The sequence below is a fragment of the Aptenodytes patagonicus genome, chromosome 7 (genome assembly GCF_965638725.1).
Source record: "Aptenodytes patagonicus chromosome 7, bAptPat1.pri.cur, whole genome shotgun sequence".
NCBI classification, from domain to species: Eukaryota; Metazoa; Chordata; class Aves; order Sphenisciformes; family Spheniscidae; genus Aptenodytes; species Aptenodytes patagonicus.
The window spans coordinates 67908262-67927985 of NC_134955.1; the positions used below are offsets into that span (position 1 = coordinate 67908262).

The 19724-nt window shown below is 36.9% G+C and overlaps 1 protein-coding gene across 1 annotated transcript in view; it reads right to left on the minus strand.

Annotated features, from left to right (window-relative positions):
• The window catches only part of ARID4A (AT-rich interaction domain 4A), a 54716-nt gene that overhangs the window by 24189 nt on the left and 10803 nt on the right, over window positions 1–19724 (minus strand). The window contains exons 6-11 of the mRNA XM_076345674.1: window positions 13576–13655; window positions 13379–13473; window positions 12618–12750; window positions 10569–10648; window positions 8734–8810; window positions 6685–6851 (exon numbers count right to left, since the gene is read on the minus strand). Of these exons, the coding sequence (XP_076201789.1) occupies window positions 6685–6851; window positions 8734–8810; window positions 10569–10648; window positions 12618–12750; window positions 13379–13473; window positions 13576–13655 (632 nt within the window). The remainder of the gene's footprint in view (window positions 1–6684; window positions 6852–8733; window positions 8811–10568; window positions 10649–12617; window positions 12751–13378; window positions 13474–13575; window positions 13656–19724) is intronic.

The following is a 19724-nucleotide window of genomic DNA, read 5'->3' on the forward strand; positions in this document are numbered from 1 at the left end:
TAGGTTGGCACTCCTTGACAGAGAGAGTCTGAACTGTGCCTGGTACCAATGCCAGAGCAGACACCGAATCCTTCTGAGAGGTGACTTGAATAAGACCTGAATGACTGTCCCCAAGGAATAAATCATCTATCAGCTATTTCAAACTCTTTTTCTGCTACTGGCCAAAATGAGAAAGATCAACCCTTCATAGATATGATTATTGCGACATTAAGATACATGGATTTTTATAAGAGGTCAATTTTCATCACGGTTATCTATTTGTAACTGGACATACTGCCTTCCCAGAAATGTCTACTGGTTTGAGTTAGAGTTGAGTTTTATTTCAAATACATCAACCATCATCTAAGCTGCTGTATCAGCAACCTTAAAAGCTGCACCCAAAGTGAAGAAAACACCTGAGAAATGTTGATGCCACAACCTGCTATCACCATCAGTGAGTGACTGGAGAGCTAAAATTGCCAGCATCTCTTTTCAGCAGGCACCGGGGCGACACTGCTACCCTCCAAAACTCACTTCTCCTATCCAGACACTTATGCCCATTTTAGACTGGGCATAAGTAAGTTCACATGACAATTGTTCAAAATCAGTTTTCTTAAGAGAGTTCTGTCTCTCCATTTCATTTTTCTCCTATACAGATGTTGCAAAAAAAGGCGACACTGTAGCCAAAGATAAGTCCAAGTGAGAGGCAAAACAATATGAAATTTTTAAGTGATGGGAGTTCAAAATTGAGACCTTTCATCCAATACCCATAACTAAATGCAACACGAGAAAACTTTTTTGTTTCAGGGTGACAGGCTGAATTTCATTTAAAAAAAAAAAAAAGAATCTCCAAGATGCCCTTTTTTTGCTTATAATTAAAAAGTTGAAATTTTATGGGTTTGAGATTTTTTTCCTCCTTTCTGACTAGCAGGTCACATCAGTTAGAGAATATTGTAAACAGTAAAACAACGAAATCAACAATGAACACAGGATCTCTGTGTAAGGGACATACTCCTTTCCCAACTCAATTTCTTACTGCCTTCCAAGTAATACTAACAGTGTTCAAGTATTTTGTAAAATTATTTTGAGAATAACAACCAGCAAATAAGCACAACGTAAAACCCACAGAAACTTCTAGAAAACTTGTAACTGGCTTTGCTGCATTTGGTTTCAAGCCACTTTATTCACCATGAGTTTTGCCTCTGTCTTTAGCACGATTTTAAGCAAGAATATAGCTCTGTTACCCTGACTCATCGTTTACTCTACAGAAAGATGTTAAAGCTTCTGTGGATGCTAACCCATAGAGCTGAGTGGGAACACAAAGGATGAAACAGTTTATTTTACAAAACAAAGAAAGAATCTCTGCTTAGAAGCACGTATGCCATATACTCAATCAATACGGGGCTAAGGTACCAGGGACAGGTCTTTCTTTTATGTTATTAATAGACTGACAATACCATAAACTCTTCTGTGAAATAAATGCAAGCTAAGAGGAAGAACAATGTGTACAGGATTTGGAGTTCAGAAGACTATATGATCAAGACAAGCTGCCAGAATTAGAGTTAACGTAATTTAGTTGCTTCAGACTACTTGAATGCGTTTTCATCACTTGCACATTTGCTTTCTGATGCCAAGTTTGAACATCAATTAAGGAAATGAAAAGAATTAAACTGATTACAAGTTAACAGCTTTACACCACGTGGAGATAAGAGTGGTCTTAAAATGTTAATTTCTACCAACAGGAACCAGGAATTCAACCACCCTCAACAATGACTCACTCTAGAGCTGCGCCTCAGTTTGCAACTTCTTTGCTCCTCTTTGAGGAATATTCTGAGAACGCCTGCGAGCATAAAATTGTGAGCAAGAAGGTCTTTGTAAAGAGCATTTGTGCATGGTATGATGGAGGCCATGCTTCACAGTAGCCAAACCTCCTACAAATGCATGCATGCATGAGAAGGATGATTAGCTAATCAATGTTTAGCTATTTTTTTAAAGGCTATTCTGCATATTACACATCACAGCTGCTTAGTTGTTTTTTTAATATATGCAAATAAACAACTTGTTTCTGGATACCATGCTTCATTAACTTTGAAATTACTGTATTCCTGTATTTAATTTTTAGAGTCAGCTTTTTCAATGTTATCTTAAAATACACATAGGTTGCAACAACAGAAATGGATGGTTCCTGTATCATTTTATGTGGTCTCCCACAGTCACTTAGAGAAAAGACTACATGGGAAACAAGAACTACTTTGAAGCAAAATGTAATTATTTTAATAGATGACTACTGATCATTTGTAGGAATCTCAGGCCTCCTAAAACACGTCATGGATTTCATATTGAAATCCTTTATGAACTTAGTGCTAATAAAATATATTGTAATCACTTATCATGAGAACGGAAATCCTTATTTGCAGAATAGGTATACTGGAAAATGCTTCTGGCATTTTCCCTGCTCAACAATGTAAGGCAACCCTGACTGATGCTTCTTGATGCTGTTGTGATACAAGAACCCTAAAAACTTTAAATGAATGCATACTATTAAACATAGCACGGATACATCAGGTGATATATATACAGATACAATTCAGGTGATTGTCAAAATGAAGACTAAGAGAAAATTCCTCTAAGCATACACCTGGAGGTGCTACAACTCCTTCTCCAATGAGAGGTATGGAGACCAGCTCGCTAGAATTTTTTTTCTGAAATTTCGCTAGAAATTTTTTATGAATTCAAAAATTCTGAACAGAATTTTTTCTGCATGTTTGATTGGGGGGGGGGGAGTGAAAGAACAAGGAACTGCTATTAAAGTGACACAGATAAGTTGGAAGAGTCTCTCAAATATGGTATTATAACCAATTCTACAGGCAAGATAGAAATCCCTTTTTCCAGCCTTTGATATTATAAAAAGATACAATTTTGAAACTTGCAAAATTCAAACACTAAAGAACAAATTCCTTAGTTTTACTCTGATCTTATGTGAATGTATCTATTAAGAACACGTACTGAAAATATATTTCAAATAAGTGCATGTTAAAATCTTGATTCTTTTGGAATCAGAATGGCCTACAGGTAGACTGAGAGGCAAAACCAAATGTTGCTTATACGTTCCCTTGTAAAATGGGGAGTATTCGACTATTTAATCCTGAAAAACAAATAGGTATGATTTCTTCCCTGACAGAACAACTTAAATACAAGCAGATACAGTAGCATATATAATCTGATTTTTAATAAAAATCAGGTAATGTTCCAAAAGCTTCTATTCCTACGAGGAGATACTGGAGTTTAGATTTTCTCTTTCCTTTTAGCTGCAGTGCATTCTGACTCCAAATGTACCCTCAAAACACAGTTAATTCTCTTATTCTGACATGTTGAAAACTGGATAAGAACCAAAAGCAATATCCAGATTTTTAGCTGGATTCAAACAAAGTGCGTGATTCTTTAAGTTTATTTGATAAAGAATTTTTTTCTATAGTACCTCTGGATTTTTTCACTTTTTGTGACACAAGCAGTATCTGTTCTGTTATTCAAGCCTCACATCGTGAATGAAAAGTAATCCTGAGTTGCACCATATATTGCAATTATGGCCAAAAATCCAACAATTTGAACATGCTGAGCAACACAGTGTAACACAATCCCTGTTAAAGTCAATGACAAGCGATTTCCACATTTTCCTCCTTCGTAGTCAACTCTGGGCCAAGCAAGTCAGTTACCACCGACAAGGAGGATTAGCATCTCACCACCACCATATTGGTTCCCACTCCTTAGCTTACAAAAGACATCAAAGAACAACCATGTAAAGCCTGGAAATCTTGTTGTACCAATTCTCCCATACTCTTAAGATGTCATGAAAGGCAGCATAATTAGAAAGACAGTCTCTGTCAAAACAAAGTTACAGATTTTAATCCAGCCACTGGAAAAATGGTAGGATCTATTCTCACCAGCTACAGTAGGTCTCTCTGCTCCATTATAATTATAAAAGATCCTACTTCAGAAAAATAGGATCCTTTCCATTCCCAGAATTAGACTCTTCTGACTGACTTTATGCTCTCATTACATATTAAGTAGGTCTGTGTCCATTTGATTGATGTAATGAAGGCCTGTCACGGCTGGTCAGCAGCTGGCCAGGCCTTGACAGCAAAGCTGCTGTGCATTTCAGAAGATGGGGGTGGGGGGGGAAGATAATTTTAAAAATCTCCCTCCCATCTCCAGTAATATAACAATTTGCAGTTGTAAAACAAAAGGTCCACTGAGAATATTCTGGCAGAGGATGGACAGAAGCTGCTTTGACCTTGATTAATAAAGGAGAAACTCTACAAAAATGTAAATGCAAAATTTGAGTAATTCAACATTTGTAGTCAAATAAACGTAAGGCAATATCATTCACTTGTCGATTCTCTCTGCAACCCGTATTACTGCCTTTCTAAGGGAAAAGAAAAAAGAAATCACGGTAAATTCCCTAAATGCTCTCTAATTGTAATATCTAGCATGGCCCACAATTAGAATACGTATCATAACAGTTGAATCAGGAGTTTGATTTAATGGGCTCGAATGACAGTTCTGCCCTGACATAATCTAAAAAGATTAATACCATAGCTTCAGCATGAAGATGCTCACGTTATTTTTACATGCCTACTTGTCACCTGGAAATAATGGATTCTACAGCTTTTCCCAGCAGCACGTCTACCTGTCTGGAATCCTTTCCTTCACTACTCTACAGTTAGATTATTCTTTAAAAATAACCTCTATTTCTTTTACAGGAATGCCTTTTTTTTTCCTCCTCCTTTTTTTTTTTTTTTTAAACGACCAAGCTCCCCCCTCCCCCTTCTTTGTTTGAAACACACAGCACTTTTATGCAATAGCCATGAAAAATGATATTAAAAATGGATACTAGAAAACTAGTATAGCAATCCTTGATTTTTAGTGACTGATATTCTGCAATTTTAAGCAACGTTAATACAAACAGACCAATACAGACTGCAACAGTTCACACCCTGCAAAATGTGGCCTATTCAGTCCTTTTCACTGCAAACAGAGGAAAAAAACCAGAGGATTTTATATTCTGCACACATTTATCCTTATATTTATCTGATCATACCATTATTGTCATACAGACATCTACTCCATTTTCCAGAGCACTGTTATCAAGGCATAAAATTAACACCTAAAAATAGATTCTTATTGTCTTTTTTTACCTGGAAAGATCTACCCTGGCTGCATGCTCCACCAGACAGTTCCCAGATCAGAAATCTAAGTCAAATCCGCATTCTTAACAACCATGTTAACATTACAGATTAAAACACAGAATCCTTACCTAGGAGCTGCATTCTTTCAAATGTAAAATGGTTTTACTTCCTTTCTATCTAATCTGCCCACTGCCTGGACATATTTCAGCCTGACTTCCAAATATTTGCTGGCTTTCTCTCTCCCTGCACGGCACCCGCAGTTATACGGCATTACTTACATTCTCTTCCATATAAAAAAAATTTAAAAAAAAAAAAAAAAATTAAAAAAAAAAAAAAATCAGACATTACATGAAAGGCAAAGAAAAGAGACAGCCCATTTCAAAACATCTGGCAAGCCTCCCCCTGGCCGGCGGCCAAGCCTCCGCTCCAGCGCCCGCTCTCCCCCCCCCCAACCCCGTTCCCGCCCTCCGCGCATGCGCACTGCCAGCCAACACTCGGTTGCCGCGGCAACGCTGTAGGCCGCCTCCAAGTATGAACGGCCATTCTGTGTTCGGGCTGACAAAACCGCACGCTGCAGGGGAAGGGAAAGGAAAGGGAAACGGTGTTTGACCTTCCTCAGAAGGCAAACTTCACTTGATTTTTTCCGATGTAAAGAAAGGAATGTTTCCGAGCATATGGTGAAAATCGCACGACGAGAAAAAAAAACCAAATCCCGCAATCAAACACACCCCCCCCCCCCTTCCAAATATAACATCAAGGTTAAAAACAGGTAGCAGAAATAAAAGGAAATTCTGTAAATACGTTTTTGATGACATGAAGAAACTGGCTAACTTTGTGGAAAAGGAGCCACTCAAAATATTCCAGTGCAGAAAAACATTTTACCATAAAAATTAGACAGAAAGTCCATCCACAGCGTCGCATATGGTTCTACGATTCCCAACCGGTAATACTGGTCTTAAGAAAAACCCAACACTTAAAAAGGTTAAGTCCTGTACTGCTCTTAAATAGTGTCTTAGGCACCAAAGAGCTTTAAGAGGCACCGTGCATTAGCTCATACTTTCAGTCAGCCTACTGCTTTTGCTTTAATACTTTGTCTTTTTTTTTTTTAATCACACTACTGTTTTCAGAAACAAGTTACTTTTTATATAAGCTATATATAAAGTACAGAAGCAAAATGCAAAGTTACTTTTATTTAAGTTTGGATTACTACTATTAGGCTCAGCATCAATTTTTTTGGTTATGTCTCTCCTTCTGACCTAGATTCTTTCTATCACTCTTCTCTTGAACTCTTAATTTCTGAGATTTGTCTCCCATTTCTGCACTGGATAATAGGAGGCAATCCGCCACTGCTCACAAATCCCAATAAAGATGGCTGTAGCAAAGGGAAGATGGACAGGTCTTAAAACACGTTGAAGTGAGTAAGCTACATCTGAGAGTAAAATATTGGAAAGTGCAGGATCTTCAGGCATGCAAGTTACTCGATTATCTTTGAAGAATGACTGAAATTGCTCAGACTTACCACTACTTCTTCGGTTTTCTCTTCTCTTTTTTCTTCCTCTTCATCAGTTTCTGCAGCAGCTCCATCTTCCTCATCGCTGCTAGAAGACTCCAGAATTTCACTTATGTCCATTTTCCAGTTCCGAGGAACACCCTTTGTGTTGAGAAATGTGGTTGCCTCCTGTAGCCCTACAGAAGAAAGGGCCCTGGTTTTACACCTCATCCGCAGTATTCACAGTCACAAAGCATTTTTAATTTCCTTTTCACCTTCTTGTAAATTACAATGCCAACTTAAACCAAAAACGGAAATAAGTGATAAAACAGATACTTCAGCTTTAAACATTGCCTACACGCTTTACATCTTGAGACTGTCAAATTTTAAAGATCGAGTATCAGTAACTCAAGGAGTTTAGAGTTGAGAACATCCATCCCACACACACTATCCAGTTGTTCTCTAGGCATAGGCCTCCATGAACACTACTAAGATTTACACCTATGTACGTGAACAGTACCAAAGATAAGCACCTATACTTATCCACATATACTCTATGCAACTGTGGACTATTCTTTTTCTGTATGAAAGAGACAAATACTGTAATAAAGCTATTTAAAAAAGCAAACCCATCAGTTAGATCAAGTACCATGACTTTGTTCTTTTCAAAGTTATCTTCATGTCTTAAAGTTTAGATTGGAAAAAAAAAAAGCAAATGTTTTGTTTAAGAGCACTGCCTAAAGAGATGTTATGTTAATGTTTGGAACAGAGGAAAAATACACTCATGAATAAGGGAGTGATGAGACGGGGAGAAGTCATACTTGTACAATGGGAATACCTCAAATTCTTTTCCTTGAAGAGGTGCTCCAAGGGGGGAAAACAACAAAGCAAAACAAACCCAGATAACCCCAAAACATGCCCCCCAGACACAATAAAAATCTTTAACAAAGAGAAAGCAGAATAATACCCAAAAGAGAGACATATTGCAATGAACCATTCACAGTGTTGCTGGAGAAGAAAAGGCACCAGCTTTTAATAGCTGCTGATAGAATAACCTCCAGAAAGTTGTCTAAACTCTTTTTGAAACCATTAGTACCTCCGGTTCCACAATATTCCCTCATGGCAACGAATGTCACAACCCAATTATGTTCTGCATGAAAAAAAATCCCTTTCTTCAATTTCTGTCAAACCTGGCATCCGATCACTTTTTTGGCTGTTCTAAAGTTCTTCCACTGTGAAATAGTTATTAAGAAGAAAGTATATGTGAAATCATTAAGTATTACACGAAGCAATCAAAACCACCTCAAGCTCTCATTTGTGAGTATGATGTTAAATCTGTACTTGTTAAGGAGCTGTTCCACACCTTTACTCAAACCAGAGGAACTGTTGTTGTTGTTGTTGTTGTTGGGGGGGGGATGTTGTTGCTGGTTTTTTTTATTTATTTTATTTTTAATAAATACATTTTAAATATTTCTCCTTAACAAATTTTGTGTTTTGAGGTCTGATTGGGAGAAACAACACTAAAAGTTTAAGAATTATTTACATTGAAGTGAGAATCTGGCCTTTTACAAGCTCACTAAAAAGATGGATTATTGTAGTCACATCATCCATCCATCCAGAAATCAAGTTCTGTAATTATACTTTTAAATCAAACATTAATCACAGGCAGGCTGTTTTAATGAAGTTTACACCTTGCTGTCTGGGTATTTTTAATGTAAAGACAAAGAGTTTTGAGCAATAGCACAAAACTTTGGTTTTCGGAGAGGTAACTATATATTCCGTTGTTCAATGACATTTCAAATACTGTACCTTGAAAATATTCCATTCACTTTCCGTGAATTTGGAGTGGATCGAAAGAAGGAAATAAAAATCAAATAAACAACACTTCTGCTAGGTGCTATTTTAATAATAAGGTGGCTATACCCAAAGTTTCTCTACTTTATATCACATTTAAAATTGTTTGCAAGATATCCAAGAGCAATTATCAGAAATCAACAGGCCATCGTTTATCTGCAAAAGTTAAAAGTACTATTGCACAAGATTACTTTTTTTAAACACCTAGAATTTATTCTAATTTACCTTTTTTAGGAGAGGACTCAGATTTTGGTAAGTTTTGAACATCTAGTTCTTTAATGTCTTTTCTTGCTACTGAGTAACTGAAAAAGAATAAGGTTCTGTTATTATTTTTAAATCACAGTAAAGCAAGCATTTGACTTGGAAAACCAGCGATTTCTGAAATTTTCAAGATTTATCATTCACTTTCAAGGTTCTTCCTAACAACTAAATGCATAAGGCATTTGCTACTGTAGGTCCTAATACAAGATTTGAAACCAGAGTAAGTTTCCAACCTTTCTTTGAAATTCAGACACTAAAAGAACCCTTGTAATTAAATAATTAAGAAAAGTTTGTAAAGCTACTTTATTTTAAATGTTTAACCTGCGCACAAATTTGCAAAGGTAAAATACTCTACATAGGCAAAAAACATTTTCTAAACTGAAAATATTCACATCAATCAACAGTTGCTACCCAAACCAGCAATCTAGCTAAGAAGAAACAAGCCCTCTATTTTCAAAGTGCATTTCTACTAGCACAGAACAAGTGAAGCCAAATTCACATATCTGCATTGATAAATAGTTGATTTTTATTTTTAAATTACAAAAGTGTTCTCACAGCAAAATATATGGAAGTTGCTCTGTTCTAAAGTTATACTGAATATTCAGTTACTGAATTACTACAATAGAAATACTAACCAACCTGCAAGGAAAGCCTTACAAGTTAGTTATTATAATACGGTGGTTTTTTTCTTCTTTCATTATTTCAGAAAAACTGGAGTAAAACCTCAGGAATCGGAGGCCACCATTTTCTGAAGTTAAAGCTATAATACTATGGGGGGGACAAAAAAAAGTAAAACAGAGCAAGTCTGCATGATTTCCAATAACATTCTACCTTCAGTATATAAAGAACCAGACTTATCTAGAAGGCTGATGATACATGTCTACATTAAGAGGCCAAAATGAATTAAATCTTCAGTTACTTGAAATACGTTTCAGTAATCAAGTGCTCACGTCCTACTCATAATCGTGGCTATTAAAAAAAAAAAAAACCCACAAATTGTTCACTTTGAAATAAAGAGAGAAAGAGAGGTGACAGCTGGCCTTTGGCAAGTAAGTTTTTAGCTACAATATGTTGAGACAGGTGTGTTAGAAGTAAGGATGAAGAGAAATAAAGGGAAACAGCTTTAAAAAACAGTGTTCATATTCTTTTGAATATATTATTCCTTAAGTAAGACACACATCTCTCTCTCTCTCTCCCCCCTCCCCTTCCCCCTTTTGGGGGGCGATGGACTAAGAGGACCTTTCTTTATTTTCACAGGAATCTTCGTTCAGATTCTGTAAAAATTTTAATTAAACGGATACTTTACAATCACTTTTTTATTTAAAAGAGTAGATTAAACACTTTTCAACCTTGCTATTTAAACAGCCATGGACATCTGGGCACTGGAGGTAATGAGTCAATCAGATATCCAAACTACTACAACAGACACCCATAAAGACATAGTAATTAAGACATTAAGGGAAATAATTAAAACCAAAACTCACACTTCAAAGAACAGGAGTCATCTAAAGTGTTAACATCTGTTTTTTTTCCCCGAAGTTGTTGATTTTTTTAAAATAAAGAAACACCAGAAACTTTACTAATCCAATGACCTCTATCTGTACACACGATGTAAATGTGGGCGAGTAAGCACAGAAGAAGTTAGCTGGAAATGGACTACGAATGACAAATGTGTACAACCAACAATACACAAAATTGTACCCTTGGCTTTTGGAAGAAATAATGTCTTCAGAAGCAATATGTAATTAGTTTTGCATTCTTCTCCCATATACATCTAATGAAAGTAAGCTATTACTTACAATTTGGAATCTGCAAAGGATCGAACTAAGCACTGGTCCTTTTTCACTGTGACGTCATCATTACAGCTGGGAGACACAACCTGAAGTTTCAAATAAAACACTTTTTTTAAGCAACAACAAAAAAAAAAAAGCTGATCTTGAAAGGAAAGAAAGATGGACAGCAGGAAAACTGCTGTTTTCCTGTTTCTTCTATTATAACTACCAGTTCCGAGAAAAGAAACCTACTCCAATTTATATTACCAAAGCCAACAACGACAAATTTCGAGAAGCAGTTTACCTCAAACTTTTAAATTTACTTGTTATGTACAAGCCAGAAAAGTTTGCAGTTTCATTTGTAAACTCAAAAGCTACTCCACTGGGGTAACACCATGGGATCCTGTTTATTCACTCTGCTTTTTTCTTCTTGTTCATACAAAACCTGTTTAAAGCATCTATTTAAAAAGTTACAGACCCACTTATTTTATACCAGCTTCTGATCTTTGGCATTCAAACTGAGAGGTAAGTAGGGTTTGGGTTTTTTGTTTGGTTTTTTGGGTTTTTTTTGGTTTTTGGGGGGTTTTTTTGAGGTGTTGATAATACGAGCCAGTGTGGAATCCAGCACACCCTTCCACAGAAGTATCATCTCTACAAGTCTAAAAAGGTGATAAAAATGCATTTGCAGCATTTGTATTACCACAAACGGAACAAGTTTACACTTTGCTCTAGACCATATACAGACAGAAAATGTCAAATGCAGATGAACTTCTGGATCTACCAGGACTCAGAGGAAACTGTGCCACCCCATTCAGATGTGTCAGAATTTTACCCCCAAAATCAAGGTAAGACATTCCTGTTTATCAGGTAGCAGAGGACAGAACGGGTACGTGGCCTCCAGTAACTTAATTCCCTAGTTAGAACCATGTTAAGTTAAAATCTGCTGTTAGTAAAGGGATATACAACAATCAGAACACGTACAACAATACCACATTTCACGTTTTAAACTGAGATACATACAGCTGGATAAGTCAGTGTCAACTATTCACCCCACGTTACACCATAATGTCCTTTCAAGGAAGGGAAGACAACTGGCCTGTGTGGTTAGTTACCTTTTGATCCTGGATTCACGCAGGGAAATAAAATGTTAAAGTAAGTTAGAAGATTGTAACAGCTGAGCTTGCTCCAGCTAACCATGAAGACTCAAAGTAAAGGACTACAGAATATACAGTTAAGTAAATAAAGTCTGCAAAAAGTAGTGAACCAAACCTGCATGTTTAATGCTACAAAGTATTTTTTTTTTTAAACAAACATGTCTCTGATGGATGATAGAAGATGCGTACTCAGCTTGTCTGACAATACCAAAAAGTTTACTAAAGAAAGCAACTTTTAATACGCATCTGTAAACTTTTCTGTGTGTATAAAGAATCTGCAAAGTCTCTACCTTTACAGTACAAGACTACTTGTACTTGAACTTATTTAATATATATTTATTATCAGCAATGGCAATGAACAGCTATATCCTATACTGACAGTCAAATAAAAATAATAACCGACCTCTGCTGCTAGAGTAGTTGGCCATTTATGTAAATGCAAGCATGAAAGGAACTTTGTATTTCATAAGATTGAAAGTCTAAGAAAAAAGGTAATCATTAAATACAAAAAGATAAAAACTCCACTGCAATTAAGATTCATAAATCTACTTGCTCTTAAATTGCCTGGGAGTGCAAGTCCTAACGCATCTTATTTTTAGAAGAAAAATATTGTTACATACCAATCATTTTATGTGCAATTTTGAAAGTCTTAAGAGCCATAAAACTGTAACTGATACATAAACGTTAATCTTTGCTCTCCTACTCTTGATAGATACTGTAGAATATTTGTATTTTTAGCAAATAGGGGCAGCAGAGCTTAGCCTGACTACCTTCGCAACTTTGCTGTAAAAGTTGTGAAGTTTGCAAACCATCCTATCCAGGAAAAGCGCTATATGAACAATGTAACAAGTCAGATGACACTCTTGTCTAAAAAGATATTAGTAGTATGGTACTAGAGATGTCAACGTCTTAAGCAACTTACCAAAGCTGGATACCAGTCTGCCTTCTCAGAATTACAAGTCACACTCACAACTTTGCCAAGCAATTCATCATTAAGCCGCCTTTTATCTTCATCCTCCTCTTCACTACTTTCTTCTTCCTTTTCATCTTCAGTACTAAATTATTAAAACATACATACAGTATTTTAAAGTTTTCGTCTGAAGTTAGTATTTGACAGCAAATACAGCTTACAACCAGATCTTTCTTCCTGTTCTGCAAAGCTTCAAAAACAAAATTAGAATTTTAAGAGCTGAAATTGCTTGAAACACACTTAAATATTGAGTGCACTTACTTAGTAAGAGGAATTTTGTAGAAATCCTTTCCAAGTAGTAGTATTTTACAACAGCATCGTGTTGGAATTGGAGGTATGAATCAGGATTTGATTGTGCACAGACATGAAACAAAGAGAAATGGTCTCTACCCCAGAAATTTAAAAGCACCTTTTTTTCCTACTTTGTGCAGTATAAAGAAGGTTAAAAATCCTACATTTCCTGACACGAGTTCCTATTATATGAAAGAAGCATAAACATTCTTAAGGCTACTACAGGAAAAAAAACCCATCCGTTTGATAATACTGCTAACATATGAACACGTCTGCATGAACTGAATTACTTAAGTCCATAAGCTGTGTACGCAGCTCACATGATAGAGCATTCAGACCATTACAGCTTCAATGGTACTACTTCAGTTTTAACAAAGGACACTAAAAGGAAAGGAAAGCAACAGAGCACTATCAAAACTCACACAGGAAGAGACGACCTTCTTCCTCTATTAGATTTCTTCCCAATAACTGGAGTTCCAAAGTGCTCTGGATTGGTTAGTGGCAGTTGATCAAGTGTCTACGTGGAAAAAGAGGAAACAAAAGGAATTTGCAATTTCTTCTTATCATTAATAAATAAATAAACTACTTAGTTTTCATTGCATGTCCATCATTGTCTTACCTCACTTTCTGCGAAGTGCCTTTCTCCCTTCAAGCATAACGAGGTTCGTCTCAAGGTCCTTTCATCACCATCATCAAAAACTAGTATGAAGCCAAGAAAACACATGGGCACAAGATGATCAGATATCTTTCCCAAGAGACAATACAAGTCTACTAGTTATCTCACAATTTAGAATATTCTCTAAAACATGACTTCCAAGACCTCCATTTAAATGCTACTTTTGTTCACAAGGAATATGGAGGGTGGTATTCAAGATCCAGTCTAAGAACAGATAACATTTTCACACAGAGATTCAAGCCAGTATAAAGTAAGGCTTTTGGATGCAACAGTCTCAGTCTAATTTAGACATCCTTCTTATCGATACACTGCACATTTCAAACCGTAGCTACTGGCTGTATATCAGTTACTATTATCTAAGAATCTTAGCGTTTTGTTTGGGTTTGGGTTTTTTTTACCCTACCCCTTTATTCCTTACCTATGCTACCTTTTAATCCTCTCTCTTGCTACAAACAACCCTGCAAAAAGACAAAGGAATGGAAAGAAAAACAAGTGTGTGATAGTTTTTGCTACACTATCAATACTGTGCTACCAACAGACTGGGAGTGCTAGAAACTTGCAACTGTAAGTGTGACCAATTTATAAAGAATACTTAGTAGACATCCTGTTCTCTTAAAACTCATGTATAAGTAACAGAGAAGTTCCATCAATGCACAGCTGAAGACAACTAGAATGCTGTAAGGCTATTGCAAGCTTTGCCAGAGAAAGATCTACTCTTAAATAAAAGATCTACTAAATAAAACTGATCTACTCAGTTTAAATAAAACCTTTTCACAAAAACTTCCTCGAAGAGAAGGAAAGAAAAGTTACTAGTCCCCCCCGCCCTGGTTCAGATCCCACTGTCTGAGCCATGTGAACAGACCCTTTTCAAAGAGCAGAGACCAGGTGGCTGCAGTCTGGCATTCCAGTAAGGTAAAAGTTTATTTGTATGGGTCAAAGTGCAGAATACTACTCTATATCTAAACTACTTGAAACATACTTTGTCCAGTAGTGAACTTAAAAAAAGTTTCAAGTGTCATGCTTATTGGTATGATAATTTTGGCATACTGCTATGAAAAAAATAGATCTCTTAAGCTAGCATAAATATCAAATAAATTTATATTTCACCTCCACGGACAAAAAAAACATGGAGGAAAAAATAATTAATGCTGAATAATTAAGTTTTCCTAATCACCCCTCAGACCCAGAGACAACGAAAGCATGAGTATGCTTTCAGAGCTTGACAGTCATGCTTTCAGTCCTATTCCCCGTTTCATACCTGAACGAAGACAAGTCTACACCATGCCTCAAAAGCAGCCCTCTTCCTACAGGTCTTTTTCTGCCATTTTTCTCTGTTTTCTCTAGTTGAAGGTACAGAAGTGGCCTGTTCTACAGAAGCTGCTTGTCCCTTGCCATACAGGGAAGAAGTGCTAGGCCACTCTACGTTTTCCAAAACTGAAACAGGTGGACGACAGAAAAAAGAAAACAAAAAAAACCTCAAAGCCCCTTCTGAAATCCCTCTCCCGCCCCTAAAAGGAAAGCTACTCTTTCCAAAAGGATAGAGTACTTCCTTTCATACAAGAGGCAGTTATCACATAACTTCAGGAAAGGAAGGTGGAGAAGCACAAGTTCTCAGACCTCCTTCCTGAACTGCAGCAGGCCAAGGAATTGGCATAACCGTTAAATGGAAGTGTAGAAAAATATCTCCCTTCAGCAGCCACGTGAGAGTGTCCTGCCTGGGGAAAAGGAAATGCATGGCAGTGTAAGAGTGCGTGATTCTTTCAAAGTGATCGAGTCCAATATGTTCCATTTCACCTTGGTAATTTTCTTCCAGGACTGAAGTTTCTCTCCCCCTCACTCTTCATTCAGGTTAAAAGAATGGATAGAGTCAACACATCCAACCCCTGAAAGTCTCATATAAATATGTGTAAATCCATATACGCACACACAAACGACAAAACTAGAACATTTTCATCAAGTCTGTGTGTGGTTATCCCTAGACATCACCTGCTCAGTACCGAAAACGCTTTTAGACAATTACAACAGAATTCTCAACAACAAAAACTAAGCGGTGTTATATAGAAGGAAATACTATAGCATTATCATTACTTAAAAAGACTTTGCCTTTTTTAAATGATTAATAGAAAAGTGACAGTTACATTTAATTTTCTGTCTTGATGGGGACCAGTAGGGGCAGAGGTAGAAGGCCCATGAGGGGCAGGAACAGAAGGCACTAATATTTTTGGTCTTTCAAAGTCATTTATTTGCTTCAAGGATAAACTGAAGCTTTCTTTGACCACATAAGAGTTTTTAGATACATAAGAAATTGTCTGCTCATTCTACAATGATTTATGTTGTGGACGTGTGCAACAGCACCTGCAACTGACAGCGTAGCTGCACAACTCAGAGCAAAACACCACCTCTGCAGAACAACAAAGTGTGTAACAGAACAGCATAAAAAGAAAGATTTCCTTAGCTAAATTAGTGATCACTTTATAGTGTCAATGGAGAAAGAATAGCACCATTTTTCATACAAAAATACCAATTATTTGAATTACTGAAGTGGGACCAAGTAAGAAGTCTCTCAATCACAATGCATGAAATATTTTGTAATTGTAGCTACTTTAAACTTGCTTCTCTTCTAGGGAAAATATTTGTTTGGAAAATATTGGAAATTTTGGAAAATATCAATACTGAAAGGGTAATCAGAAACACACATTGATAGTTTCAGCACCTTTAAAAATACATACCCTTCTTAAAGTAAGTAGGCCTTGTGGTTTCCATCTCACTTTTAAGAAAAATCTACTTCACCAGACGTACCGTTCATATTACTGCCACCCTATGCATGACTTCTTAATGCTAGTCCTAGAGGCTTCAAGAGAATCTTAAAGTCTTTTCAATGTACAGTGTCATCTATTAAGAATTTCATAAATCAGGGCAGCAGGGCAGATGGCATGTTTTTTGGCTATGTGATACTGTAATGCTATGATAGCAGTCATGCCAGAAGAACTTAATACACTCTTAGAATATGCTCTAAGCTGCAAATTCATTCCTCTTTTTAACCTCATCCAGAAGTAACACTGTTTAGTTAAAATGCCTAGTACTAACAAACAGACAAATTAAAAACTGTTATATTAATGTTGAATAGCTTGTATTAATTACTTTATAATTCCTCATATAGGTTATTGTTACAACTCCAAATTCTCCTGCAGCAGAAATTCCTAGAGGTTGTATTCCATAAGAAAGAATTTACTGAGCAGTATCAGTTGTGTTAAGGGGGGAAGGAAACAGGAACGGAAGAGAGGGAGATATCTCCCCATACACATGTAATGTAGTCATCAAAAGATACCTTTACAGTGCCACAATATTTATCTTAGAAGAGGAACTTACGATCCTGTCCTTCCAAAGAAACAAGTATGAAAAAGCAAAAGCCCTTTAAGTACTACCATCGTCTAATCTTGTAGCGGGCATGTACTTGTTGGGGAAACAGGGTGTACCAGCTGACCACTTCAGTAAATACTTCTGGAAAGAGAATGATACGTACGAGCCAGGAACCTATATACTCCTATTTAAGAGTCAATATAACAAATTAGGAATGACAGAAAGAAAAGCAACATTTCTGCTGGCCAGAGGCCTTTCTTCCAAATGTGTCGCTTAATGACGAACGCTGACAGAAGGGGAAAAAAGATGACTAAGCAGCACAACCTGGAAGAACAGTCTCTTATAATGCTTGTTCTCGTCCCAAGAATGGAGTTCAATATGCTCCGTACAGAGCGTATTTGAACAGTGGATTTTTTTTTTTTCCTGTTTATGGAAGCCTAGGCAAGCCAAAGCTATGACAGAAAAAGAAAAACAAAGCTTCCCAGTGGGAATCATGCAATACATCCCAAAAGTTAGAAAAAAATTCTCTCAATTAAAAGTTGAGTACCTCAAAAATGCATGAAACGGTGCAACTTTCAACTCACTATTGATGAGCAGGTATCTTCCATTCCCTGTCTGTAGCAGGCCCATATATGCCATTAACAAAAATAACACTAAACCTGTCCTCACAAAAACACTCTCTCAACATCAGTTCCCATTTATTTATATAAGAAATATTAACGAGTCGACTAATCAAAACCATTTTTAGGAACTGTGAAGAAACTTGCCACAAAATATTGCAGATCAGTTTAACTAAATCTTGTTTATAAATATCCCTAAGATTTTAAAAATAAAAAAAAGAAAGAAAAAGGAGAACACAGCAGGACACTAGCAATAACAACCTCATAATAGTTACAATATTACTTATTCACAGAGCAATCAGTGTTACCAGAACAAGGCAGTCCTGTAATATACAAGTGAACAGGAAAAACAACCCTCAAGGCTGCATCTGCTTGCTAACTTCAAATCCAACAAGTTATGTTCCTGTTGCTGCCCAAAGGAGGAGAGATTCTGTACTGCACAGCAAGTAAACCTTTTTTCTCATTCCTCATCCCATTCAAAAACTTTTAAATCTACCAAGACAATGAAAGTACGTACCAACAAGTGAAAACTGATCCAGGGTCACTATGCACACTTAATTATTTTCACTAACTGCCTGACAAAGTAGTAATCTGTGAACTATCAGAGATGCTATCTATGAATGTCTCGATGAATGTGGGCAAGTTTTGCAGATTTTTGTTTTTCAGCTGCGGAAACAATATGGAAAGTACCAAGAGTCATGCAATACTTGCTGAATGACCTTGTAGACAAGGGCTGTACTAACTACCAATTCATCACTGTAAGAGGGCTTCAGAGCAAGATACTGCAGTATATTGTCCTACTGGAGAGACTACAGAACTCAGTTTAAAAAAAAAAAAAATCATTTTAAATGAGCTTCAGTTCCTCTACAGAAATGTATATGAAATATCACTGAAAACACAGAAGTGCGACCTTTGAGTCTACTCATAGAAGAACATCACCTTACAAACAAAACCCTACTGTCTGAAACTGCTTCTTCTGAGATGTTACAGTAATGTTACTATTGTTACATATGAAGAGATTAGAGAAAAAAATTCTACCTCCTTGCTTTCCCTACAGTATTTGTGTATCCCTACACAATTTTTTTTTTTTTAACACTCAGTCCACATTGTAACAAAGGCGGTTTTATAACCAAAGGCTCTATCCAGTTGATTTGTAACAAGGTTCAGTTAATATACTTTTTCACCATCACATCTGCTCCTCTACCTGCCCATTGCCTAAACACGCTTAAGTGCAAAATGCGGTGCTATTCTTTTTTTCTAGATTGTCCAGAAAGCAACCAACACAGCTATTGCACAGTTTCTATGTGCCACAGGTGCACTTAAACAACGATACGTCCCATGGAAGGACTCCAGGCAAATTCAGGGTTTCCTCAAAATCCACCCAAGCAACATTTTGAGGACAAAAAGAACAAATTTATGGTGGGTCAGGGTGGTATAGAGCACCAGCAAAGTGGGGGCAACTGGACAGTTCCCCTCCCACACTTGTGGTTTTGGATTCCTGGATGACGCACGCACAGCCAGAAGATGAAGTGATGCTTCTGGGATGTAGAACTCAACAGGATGCTGGGAAGAACTGGTCAAACCAGCCACACAAATGTGACCAGTGCCTTGCACATACTACAAGATGTGTGCTGTTGAAATTATAAAAAGACAAAGCGACAAGCCTCTGGCATGGATGAAGTCCACTGATCGTGGTGGCACTGATAGCTTTTATCACCCTTCATGCAGGAATAAGACATGTTAGGAGCTTAAAGTTGTAGTGGAGCCAGGACCAAGTCAATTTTTCCTGTTAGCACAGATACCTCCGCACTGCATCAGAAGAGCAAAACTTTTTTTGAGATAGGAAAATGTGACTATAAATAGCTCCTGTTAGCAACCCTGCTCCTGAAAGCCCTAGGACATCACTGTTGGTTCATTTTCTGATAAACATTCTCAGAATTATGAACTGGAATTTTCAAAACCCATGCAACATGAAAGAGGACTAGAACCAAATACTTAACACCTTTTGTTTCTGTCACCTGCCCTCCTAAATGCAGTACCCCGGAGTGATGCAACTGGTGGCTGAGACTACACTTCATTTCCTGAACAACTCAAGCGGACTACCCAAAATTT